This window comes from Talpa occidentalis, unplaced genomic scaffold (assembly GCF_014898055.3).
Source record: "Talpa occidentalis isolate TD23 unplaced genomic scaffold, MPIMG_talOcc4v2.1 talOcc4.8, whole genome shotgun sequence".
Classification (NCBI taxonomy): Eukaryota; Metazoa; Chordata; class Mammalia; order Eulipotyphla; family Talpidae; genus Talpa; species Talpa occidentalis.
The window spans coordinates 53217675-53230259 of NW_023605194.1; the positions used below are offsets into that span (position 1 = coordinate 53217675).

The 12585-nt window shown below is 35.9% G+C and overlaps 1 protein-coding gene across 5 annotated transcripts in view; it reads left to right on the top strand.

Moving 5' to 3' along the window:
- FAM13C (family with sequence similarity 13 member C) overlaps positions 1-12585 on the top strand; it is a 127534-nt gene that overhangs the window by 112289 nt on the left and 2660 nt on the right. For 3 of the 5 annotated variants that reach the window (XM_037497961.2, XM_037497958.2, XM_037497960.2), the window contains 3 exons: positions 7695-7790; positions 8483-8679; positions 10145-10246. In XM_037497961.2, coding sequence (XP_037353858.1) covers positions 7695-7790; positions 8483-8679; positions 10145-10246 — 395 coding nt within the window. Of the gene's footprint in view, positions 1-7694; positions 7791-8482; positions 8680-10144; positions 10251-12585 lie in introns of those variants that run through there. The other 2 variants (XM_037497959.2, XM_054690715.1) reach the window with 2 other exon arrangements.

Genomic DNA, 12585 nt, shown 5'->3' on the forward strand with positions numbered 1-12585 from the left:
ACATACACATCTTTAGGATACTGGCTCTGAAATTTCCATCACATTAGTTCATAGTGGTCTGTTATTCATGACCTGGGGGTATTGCCTCACGATTCTAGGATATGTTGCCATTCTAGAGGTTAGTGTGATCTATTGATGGGAAGCAAATGGCAAAGATAATAGGGTATGTCATATTCTTTTCCCCCCATTTTCATCCCATAAATTAGTAAATGAATTAGGACTAGCATTACAAGCCTATTTTACCATATATTTTAATAAAAATAATAAAGCAAGGTTAAAGTTTAAATAGTAATGAAGTTAGCTTAGTATTTTATATGACAAGAATAGAGAGATAGGGTTTCTTGAAGAGTATTAAGTAAAAACTTCAGCTTTACACATCTTTGTTTTGAAATCTGCATGACACCCAGAAAGAGTTGTCAGTAGGCATTTTAGATATATAAGCCCTGATCACAAAGAAAATATTATATTTTACAAGGAGGAAGGTGAGGGCAATTAATCTGTACCTGGTGAGCCTCCATCTTGCATATACTTGTCCTTATATTTCACTTACGTGAAGAATACCTCCTTGTAATCCTGTAAGTGACCAGGCAAGAGTGGTGTGCTTGCCTGAAATAAGAGTTGTAGTTAACCTATCATTGCCCTCTGCTGTATGCCATTTTCCATCTCATGCTATACTTTAAATTTCTTGAGTGGAAGGATTATTTGTTGCACATCATCTTGCAGTGACTGTACATAGTAGATACTGAATAAATGTTTGCTGGATGAATAGACAAATGAGTATATTTAACTTTGGGGTGAAATTTTCTTAGGGAGAATGCTGCTTTCCCTTGTTCTATTGTACATTTTCTGGTCTTAGCAGCAACATATGTCAATTCATAAAAGGCTCATAGCCTCATGGACTGGTCATTTACATTGGGATTTGTGATCTATACGTAGAAATGGGTCCTTGGCCATCATTATGAAATATCTTTAGATTTGAAAATAGTCAATATTCATTGTGATGAGTAAATATAAGATTTTTATTCACTTGATCAATTCACCCCTCCCCCTCTGAAAGATTCTGGACTTTTGTGAAAGCCAGTGGGTAAGTGGATAACTTCTATGTATGAGTGTGCATATGTGCGCATGCACACACACACACATATGGCACACTGTGGTTTTTCCATCCTGCTGTGTATTTCCTATATTTTATAGCTACTTTGATTATAATGCCCAAGGGCCAGTACCGAAAACCTAATTCTATGTTTTAGTCAATAGACAAGGACAGTGAGGAATCACTTGGGATTGGTGTAAGACTTAGAGCAGCGCTGAGCACTTGAATGTGCCGCTGTCTAACCCGGTATACTTGGCAAGTGAATTAATGCTTGAGATTCAATTTTCTCATATATAAAACATAGATCATATCTACTTATATAATTATTATGACAGTAAAGTGAGATGCCTGGTGATTGGTGGGCATTCATTTGCAAAATGATTTAAGCAGCTACTTTATATTATAACCTATGATACATGCTGGATACAAAAAATAAGATAGAGAAGTCATGGGAGTTACTGCCCTCATGGGAGAGGGGATACAACAAACAGCTTAATAAATAAAATCTTCAGAGAATTTAGTGAGTACTATACAAAGAATTAAAGTGATGGATGTGGTTTCTACTTTCTTTAGGGTTATTAGGAAGGCTGATAAGGTGACATATATGAAGAAGAATCAGTAGGCCAAGAGAACAGCAAAGAGCATTCTAGACAGATGAACTGCAAGTATAAAGGTCTTTAAGGAAGAGCTTATGTGTACTTGGAAGTCTAAGGGCTGGAGCATAGGATGGCAGGAGATGAAGTCAGGAAGATACCTTGGGGCCCATCACACAGAGGCTTTATTCCATGGAAGTATTATAAGCAAGAAAGTGACATGGTGTGATTTACATTTAAAAGGTTGTATGGAGAATAAATCATAAGGAAAAAAAGTGGAAAAGAGATGATGAAATGACCAGCTGGGAAATGGAAAGAAGTAGACATATGCAAAGTATATTTTAGATATAGAATCAAAGGACTGAATCATTGAATGGGAGGACAGGGAGAATCTAAAATAATGAGGAAACATTTACTGAGATGGGTAACACTAGATGAGCAGATGTCGGGGCTAAAAACTCAGAAGGTCTGTTAATTTCAGGATCTTTGAGGAATAGGGTGACTGACCATTCTACTTTCTCTGGGCTTTTCTGGTTTTATCACTGAAAATTCAATGTCTTCTAAAATGCCTTATTCTTGAGGAAACTGGCATAGTTGGTCACTCTAATGAGGCATCTGAATCAAATAGGAATATAAAAACCAGTGTCTGGAGATCAGAGACAAATTGCATTCTTTAGAAGTCATCTTTATATAACTGCCAACTGTGTTTTAGATGAAGTATTTGTTGAACTGTTTAATAAGTGTCCGAAACTCCTTCAAATAAACTTAGTATTTCTCTAGGAGGCTGAAGTTAAAGCCTTTAAATAGAGAGCATCTAAAGTAGAAATGCAGGCCTCAGTACCTAAAGCTGCAGTATTATTCCTCAGAGAGCTTAACAGAGGAAACCATGAAGTGGATATAAGATGGGTCTTAAGAGGGATTCCAGAAATCACAACAGAATCAATGAGGAGTGTAAATTTCCAAAAGAGCCATATTATTCCTGGCTCCCCAGTGAGCTCATTAGCATTTGAGATGATCTTATTAGGTCGCATTTCTTTAAACTCAAATTGACAGATGATATCCATTTGGGGTCCTTGCTTTACTGCTGAAGATGCATTAAATATTAAAACTTCCGGAATGAAGAATTCGTTCTTTTCTAGAGAGACTTTTATTATGACTTTCTGAAATATTTGCATTTGATATTTAGTCAGAAATCATATTAAATCTGATAAATCTGACAGCAGTGCCTTCTCAGTTCAGATATTGCTACTGAGCAATTTTCTTCTCTCATCTATGGATGATTTTTGAAAATAATCATTACTGGGTCACGGGAATATCCATAGAGCACTGGAAATGAATGAATCATCCCCTGATTGTAGTAGCTATCTGTGTTCTCTTTTCTCTTAAAAATCCCAAATTGGCACTGGAACATACACCCATGTTTTTGCCCTTTCTAGGAACTGTAGTTTGGAGTCAGGTGCACAACATAAATTAACAAGTGGGTGAGTAATGGCACTTACTTCTAGTCCTTCACCAACTGTAGGATCTTTGAGGAGGGAAGCAAGTTTTTTAAAAGGCAAAATTACCCATTTTATCTTTTTATATCAAATAAAAATTTAATAACTGAATAGTGAGTTGTTTGTGTTGAGGAAAGACTTTTAAGTAAGAGTACTGAAAGAAAAATCCTTTTATATTCTTCTGCTTACTTATCCCTTTTTTTTAAAGAAAAACGATTTAGTCTGAATAGGCGATAATTTCTCATATAGTTTAATAAGAAAATGCAAAAGGCAGTAAAAAGACTCCTTAACCTCATCTGGCAGATCCAGCTCTAAGCTCTCCCATTCACTAGCAGGTAACTATTATATTAATGATTTATGTGTCCTTTGGAATTTCTTTTTTTTTTTTTTTTTAAGATTTTATTTATTTATTTATACAAGCACTGGGTACAGTCAGAAGCACGGGAGGGTGAGAGAATTCACCAGAGCCAGAGCGGGGAACAGAACAGGCAGTCAGATGAAGAAATACACTGCTAAGGGGAGCAGCGGGCGCAGCAGGAGAGGTCTGTTGCGCCATGTGGGACCCTCACCGGTGGCCGGGGATTGAACTGGCGCTGCAGAGGCTGCAGGCAGCCCAGCGCTCAACCGCTGCACCATCAGGAGAGGCCCCTTTTGGAATTTCTAAATAAAGCATATATAGGAAAGTATTAATACACATGCTTAACTGCCTCCTTTAAGTAAATGATAGCAGTTTCTGCAATTATGTATCATTTTTTCACTTTTTATATTTGGATAGTTTTTTATATCAAAAAATAATGTCTCATTTTTTAAATTTTTTTTTTATTTATTTATGCATACAAGAATAGGGATCTAGGCCAGAGGTGCAAGGGGTGAGAAGATTCACCAGAGACAGTGGGGAGCAGAACATGCAGATCTGCTGAAATGCACTGCTGAGGGAAGTAGTAGGCAAGACAGGAGAGGTCTGCTGCGCCATGTGGGTTAGCTCCCTGGCCTGGGATTTAACTCATGCAGCAGTGCCTGGCGATAGCTTGATGGTGCTGAGACTTTAACCCCTGTACCACCAGGGAGCTTCTCATTAAAAAACAAAAATATTCTGTAGTAGCACCATGGCATTCTGTTATTAGTGTTATACATTGATAGTAATCTCAAGTTAACCAGTTTGATAGCTAAATAACATCAAGTACTCCTGACTTTGTGTGGGATACTTACATATGGTAACATTAAAATTTATCCTCATTTTGCATATTAAGAATCCAAGCTTCACGGCCTCCCTGGTGACACAAGGGGTTAAGTCTCAGTATTATGAAGCTATCCACAGCCACTGCAGCACAAGTTGGATCCCCGGCCAGGGAGCTGACCCACATTGTGCAGCAGACCTCTCCTCCTGTCTAGCCTGCCGCTCCCTTCAGCAGTGTATTTTCAGTCAATCTGCCTGTTCTGCTCCCCACTCTGTCTATGGTGAATCCTTTCACCACCACCCCTGCACCTCTGGCCTGTACCCCAGCTCTTGTATACATAAAATAAGTCAATCTTAAAAAAAAAATCCAAGCTTCAGAGATTACACCATTTCCTATGTTAAAAATGGCTTGTAAACTTTGAAGGTAATTATCTGAATTCATGTCTCTGGTTTCAAGGCCATTATTAATCCCTGCTTGGAAGTCTAAACTGACCAAACCATTCTTTTCAGCAGTTGTTTTGTATGATGATATTCATTACAGACTTTCTGTGCTGTTTGGCTGACCAGTTATTTCAAATAGATTTAGTCCACATATACTGTCTCCCTCAATACGGGAGACATAGGATCCAACTGGCAGGTTTTGAGTCCCTAAAACTAAAAAGTAATAGTCTCATCACTCACTGCCCAGAGAATAGAGAATCACTTTTATGTCTTTTTCAGGAAGAGTACATTTATGGGAATGGTTTGTTAATTTTATTTCAAATTTCTGTGGTTTACTATGGAAGAATACATGGGACCAGTGGCATGAGGATTGGTGGAGAGGGCAATGTAAGCTATGACATATGGCAGTTTTTCCCCCAAACAATTTTCTGAGCAGTTCCAAGGAAGAAATATACTTAGTCTGGCCACTCAGCAGAAAGCAGTCTGCCTCTTGAAAGCTAGGTTGTTTTAGGCTACTATTCCAAACCTTGTTGATTCAAATAACCTGCAAGATAGAGGATCAAGATTCTTTTTCCTTTGGCAAAGATGTCAAGCTATCAGCAAATTATATCAAATCATGTTAAATGCCCAATCCCCTGTTGCTCAGCTACCTTTTATTTTCACTTCTTCTGATACCATAGAATATAGAGGAGTGAAAAGTAAGTATTTTTAGAGGTTTAGTACCTTGTTTATCTTTCACACTTGTCAATCAGTTGGTCATCTGGATCTCTCTCTGGCAATTTTAGGTTATTCAACATGGTACTTGTTTCCTCCATTCTCATAACAAAAATCAAAGGTTAGATATATTGAATATAAAACAATTACCAATATGTAGGATTAGGGAGGGAAGAGGCATTTCGGAAATTGAAAGCTGTTGAATTCAGAAAACTGATTTTTACCAGAAAGTGGAGAGGAACAATAAAGTCTAATGTATATTTGCCCTTTTGTTTTGGGGTACCTATTCAGCAGAGCCCAACTATCTCTTGACTCAGTATCCTTCATGAGCTGACTTTGCATGCCTTGTAGAGCTTCTCTTCACAGGCCTATAAGTAGAGGAAAGCTCCTGGACACGGTCTCACCCCTACTTTTTCAGGCAGCCTTCCTTCCAAGTCTGCTTGAGGATAAACAGTTCTGAAACTAGAGTTTTGACAGTGTCTTATACTTAAGACCATTGAATGCTGTCTTTGGGTATCAGTCTGGTAATGATGCTAAGAGTAAAACAAGGAAATCATCAGAGTGAAAGATGAATGTAAACACTGTACATGTTTCCTGGTTTTCATCTAGCATCTGTGGAAGATAATTTTTTATAATGGCATTCCTCATTCTAACTTGTTTTTTGGCTACTCTATTTTTCTTGTTTAGACTAAATTTAGCTTTTGTAGAATCCAGAGAATATACCAAAAATGAATAAAATCACAAAAATCAAATTTTTGTGACAGATGCCAATAATAGTGAAATGCATTGTTTGTTCAAGTATTTTCTAAGAAATAGAAGCACCAATAAAAAACATTACTTCAACATTTTCTGAACTTAGGTGGAGGGTTTTTTCCTATTACCTATTAAATCCCCTTGGGATACATGAAAGGACTTAATTTTCATGGAAAGGTGTCATGACTAAGAAAATGTTTAAGGAATGATCGGGCTAGAAGCAAAAGACTCTTGAGGTTACTTAACCAATTCTTAGAAGGCATCCACAGAGATCTTCCTACTGAAAATAAGAGCGCTGTAGCTTATAGAATGTGGAATTTATATGAAAATTGTTAAAAATTGGAGTCATTTTGCGTATAAATTTGGGATATGTTGTGAACTGAGAGACTTCAAAGAAATTTGACATAATCTGTGTCCTCAAGAAACTTCAACTTTATTTGGACAGACAAAATTGAAACACAGAAAAACAATGAAGGGCCAGATAACAAGATAAGAGATTTTTGGAGAAAGGAAGACAGACTGGAACAGAATGGTTCTCAACTGGTATGGGGATAGGGTAGCATAGGAATTATTCTGAAGCTTAAAAATATACATATTGGAGCCATTTTCTCTTCCCTTGAGATTATCAATAGGGGACTTGGGAGGCAGAGCCGGCTAGCACACTTGGGAATATTTACCTTGAGAAGATAACAGGGTCATTATTCTATGTGCAGCTTTCCACCATTTTCCTCCCACTACCTGTCAAGTGAGAACTATTGGACTAGAGTGAAAGGGGGGTTGTGTGTAGTAGATAATATGGAAATCTAACACAGGGCATGTAGCAGGAAGGAAAACCAAAGCAAGCAGATGATATTGTGATCTGTTGAAAATAAAGCTTAGGGACCAGTCATACAGCAGAGGGGTATTGAATGTACTGGAGGAATAAGAAATTATGAAATATTTTAGTTGGAACAAACTTTGTAACTCCAACTACCTTGTTAGGTAGGAAATTGTGAATTCAGAGTTGATTATTTTATTCAAAATAGTTAGAGCTAGCTAGTAAACAGGTATAAAACCCAAGCATGTGGTGAAGACCGGGATAGGATTGGTGTTTGTAAATATAATTATAAAATATGTATATGTTCCAGAAGAAATACCAATAGGTCTTGATTATTAACTGGATTTTTTCAGAACACAGTGAGGAATATGGTATTATCATTTATACATCACGAACTCCTTCAGCCAGTTTTAAAAATATCTTTCTAAACTTGGATCTATCTTTTAAGAAACTTTTCCTAGAAGAAAACTGGCATGTGCTCTAATTACTGTTTTATTATATAGTATAATGCCTTACTTCGAAGCTTCAAAACATTTTTTTTTACCTGCTAAAAATAGTGGCATGTTTTTATTCTTGTCTGAGAAACAATAATGAATATCATGTTTTTCAGGTAACTAAGCAAGACAAGAATCTCATAAAGCCTCTTTATGACCGATACAGAATTATCAAGCAAATCTTGTCAACACCTTCCCTTATTCCAACAATTGTAAGTCACAATGCTTATATTAACTAGAAATCTGCACTTGTGCTTTATTTTTATTTTTTAGGGAGGCAGTGCTGTGAGTTATAAAGCAATCTTCTTGGAAATCTCTGCTTCTAGCAAAACTAGTTGTTATTTTTTAAAAGTGGAAATATGTTTCCCTCAACCCCAGTACTATACTTAACAGTGGCTGATAATTAAAGCTATTGCATAGTGAGAATATTTCACAATTGTATTTTGAAGCCAATTTTAACATTTGCTGTCATAGCTTGGATGAGAAGAAATGATGTATTTCACTTTGGTATTGTCTAATTTATAATGCAGCTAGATCAAACCAAACCTTTCTAGTCTGTTTTTTTCCTTTCATATGAAAATTGACAGTATGTTCCTTGATATAATACAACATTGTTTATATACCATTATAGGTAGATTTATTTCAATAGAAAATGTGAATACTGAAATTGAATTAAACTTCTTTTAATAAAGAATGACTTACAGGAATATAGAAATAGAAAAGCTCCATAAACCCTTACTCCATAGATATTGAAACAGTCAGTTGGCCAGGATATTCATATAAAAAGAAATAAATATTAAATTTAAGTATACTTTCATGGTATCTATTTATGGCTCCCCTTCCTGTTTTTGCTTCAAGGGGTGCTTAGTATTTTGTGACTTTATTTAAATCTGCCTGTGATAAGCAGGAGGAAGAGGATTCTGATGAAGAGTGTCCAAAGGGAAGCCAACAACCTTTGCCAGATCCAACATCTCACCTTCCTGTTGCTGACCACCTCACCTACTCTAACGAGAGTGAGCCTGTTAGGGTCCTGCTACCAGATGAAAAGAAGGAAATCAAACAACCAGCCCTCTCCATGTCCAATTTACATGAGGCCACCATGTGAGTGTGAAACCTAAAGTGAGGAGTCTCCTGTTCACTCCTTTTTGTTTGGGGTACCACACAAAATAAATTCAAAGGATATATAAAGAAATAAAAAAAAATATAGAGAGACTATATATAAAGAAATTTAAAAGAGCTTTTTTTGACTAAAAAAATCCATCACAGTAATCCTAAAAGTATAATCTGGTGGTTTTCTTAACTGGAGAATTGAGAAGACAAAATCATGAGGAACCAAGGCTCCCAAGAGGGTCCTAAAGATGCTATAAATGCTAATGTGCAGTTTGCTGTCGTCACTTATCTTTTCAGCAGGACCCAACCTTGGCAGCGTGTGAAGTAGAGCAGGCCTTTGAAAATGCTCACCAAAGGAATTGGGATCCTGTATGGGTTAACAGTTGTCAGGGGGATCATTTTGGTCTATTCCATTTAGTGAGATGGTTCCTCTAGACTGGGAATCCCCTTGTCCTTAAGTAAATGAGCTGCCCTTTGGCCCCTAATAGCTTCTCAGGGAGGAGCCATTTGGATTTTCATTAATAGCATTACTGCTATCAGTATCATTAGCTAGTAGTTGAAATTCCTCTGGATCATTTGGCCTTCTTTGGTTTGTATATTACTGGCCAGATTATGAGATTTTCTTTTAATGTGTATTATAGTGTGGAGAATGAATGCTTCAAGACAGGGATAGAATCCTCACAAATAGATGAGGTGAAATCAAGGACTAAGTTGTGAGATGAGTTTTAATGTGCTTGTAGAATCATTTGGTACCTCAGTTCAAGCTCATAGAAGAGTGACCTTTAAAGCAGAAAATCAATCTATTTTCCTTTTCTTTCTTCCCTCTCTCTTTCTATCCCTCCCTCCCTTCATTTATTTATTCATTTATTGGTTGTTCTAAAGCAGCTATTAACTTGGGGGGGGGCATTGTATTTTTTTTCTAAAGTAATGGAATTTTTTTTAAAGAAAGTGCCCATATATAATTTTAAGGCATTTACAGTCTCTCAAACCATAAACAAGTTTCCCAGATAAAAATTTCTACTCTAACATTGTGACTTTTCACTGTTAGTAAAGTAAGAAGAATTTCAGTGTAACTATAGGTTCTTTTGAGTCTTAATTTTATTCCCCTGCGTTTTTCCATTGTCAATATACTCTCTTCCTCTTGTGCCTCAACAAATACTGATGAGTATCCTTCATAATGCCTGTTACTCATCTATTCATATGCCACTGCCCTCACCATTTTTAATAATGGGCTTAATTTGTTCTTTCTTCATTCCTATGGCTTGTTTTATTTCCTCTGCTTATATGCTTCCTTATAGTCAGGCTGTGTATGTGTGTGTATTTCATACTTATTCAATAGCTAGTCTTTTAGATAGAATACTATTATAAATGATTTGCTGAGCAGATAAATCTATTCATGATGACTTATCAGTTACACCAGAGCTCAGTAATGACAAATATATTTTACCTGATATAGGCCTGTACTTCTTGACCATCTCCGAGAAACTAGGGCTGATAAGAAGAGACTTCGGAAAGCCTTACGAGAATTTGAAGAACAGTTTTTTAAACAAACAGGAAGGTAAGTGTGGGCAGAGATCTTTTTAGGCTAACATTTCCAAGGAAACAATTGTTAAGACTACATTTTTTTGCAGTAACAGTAACTTTATACAAGATACCATTTCCACTGTGATTCAGTCCTAGGATTTGTCTAATGTAATATTCTCATTAGAGATTTTTATGGAATATAAAAATGATATGTGGGTAGTATAACTTAATTAAAGTTATACTATCAAATAAAATATCAAACTTTAAAAAATTATGGATAACTTACAGAAATTCCTAACTTTGCATAATAAATCTCCTGATAACTTTTTAATTTATCTAAACCTTTAATAAATCGATTTGATTTTCCAAACAGTATAATATTTTTGTTGTTGGTTACTTAGTTCCACAACTTATTTCCTATTTCAGTACACAATTCTTCCTTTGCTTTAAATATATGTTCTAAACTTCAGGATTGTCCCTTACTTTTTTATTTCAGGATTTGGTCAAAAATTCATATGTACTCTTTCTACCCCTTAGATAAATGTTTAGCTATAGCCTCTATTTGTCCTTTGTTTTTCAATGTCAACCTAAGTCTCTGATGCACTCGGCTAGTTTCTTCTAATTTTTTGAAAAAATTATGAGATAGGGCCTCCCTGGTGGCACAAGGGCTTAAGTCACAGTGCTATCAAGCTATCACCAGCCACTGCAGCATGAGTTCAATGTGGGTTAGCCAGGGAGCTAACCCAAATGGCACAGCAGACCTCTCCTGTCTCTCCTTTTGCTCCCTTCAGCAGTGTATTTCAGTAGATCTTCCTATTCTCCCCATTTTGTCTCTGGTGAATCCTCTCACACCCTGTACCTCTGGCCTAGATCCATGCATAAATAAATAAAAATAAATCTTAAAAAAATGAAATAATTATGAGATAAGGGTTATTGATCTACTTTTAGAAGAGACAAAAACAAGACAGTTATCCTGTGCCTCAGTTTCCATGTCGTAAGATGAAATGATTGGGCTACTTTGGGGGAAGGTATAATGACGGATTGCAAGTCTTTTTTTAAAAAGTGTAACTTTCCAAAAATCACAAAGTTATTAAGTGGCAAAGGTGGGGATTAGTGCTATATTAACTCCTTGGTATTCCTTTACATCTAGGCATATGTCTTTCCTAAACTGCTTTCATTTCAGTAGTCTCAGGATTGCCCTGATAGAGAAGGAAAGTTTTCTAAAACCACTTGAAAGCTTGTTCTACTCACCTCTTAGCAACATTTCCAGGGCTTAGTCCCCCAGGGCCATTCACTAAGACTGATCCTATGAAGTCAAAACCATTTGGCATTCGGCAAAATAACAGATGTAACCCACCTAGTTCTCTACTAGAATTTCCCTTTCAAGTTGATTGGCTCAGCTAAACTCCTGTTTCTGTTGTTCTTACTTAATTTAGTGAGAACTGTTATGTGGTTGCTAAATTTAGAATATAAAACATAATTTGTTTTCCTCTTCCACTTTCATTTTTTTTATTTAACAAAATTTCCATACAGATTTTACTTTTACATTTTTAGTTATTTGAATCCAAGAGTCTATTTTAAAGAGTTTGAGAACTTCCCAAAGTGCCAGTAGTCTTGCCTAATGGATCTACAGTGGTACTTGACATACAGTTTCCTATATAGAGAAGCTAGTTATGTTCTACATAAGAGTATTCTACTGCACCTGTGAGTCCTAAACCCACTTCAGACATACTTATATTTCATTGAGGTTGTATGCTTCTTGTGGTAGTATATTTAAACTAAATGCAAAATTGGTGATATATTACAACTAAAATCAAATAGTTGAATGGCTAAGAAATTATGAATCTTTTTTTCTCCCCCCCTAGAAATATGAATCTTAATCTTGTTTTCTTAAGACATTTTATTGGGAAGGTTTAACTATCCATATGATAAAATAATCATGGGTATGATTTCACTAGAAATTGGAAGGCATGGTGATTTCTTGGTAATATTTACCATACAAGAGGCATGACAGTCATATAGGTATTATACATTATTAAAAAGTATGAGCCAGGAACTATACTAAGCAACTTACCATGTTTTATATAGTGGGAAACCAACTTCAAAAAATAATTAGCAAAAATGTTCATTCTAGTCAACATATTCTTGTTAGTCAAAATGGATTAGTATGCAGGAACAGAGAAAATTATATGTTGATCATTGTTTCCTTGTAAATTAGACTATTTCTTCACTTATCACTGTTTACAAAAATTAAGGTGAGTATTTAGATACTCAGTAATAAGTTTAGCTCATAATGCAGAATGGAGGCAAAGGAATTATATAAATTATATAAATTAATAAGAATTCTGTAGATTGGTCTACTATTTTGAGTTC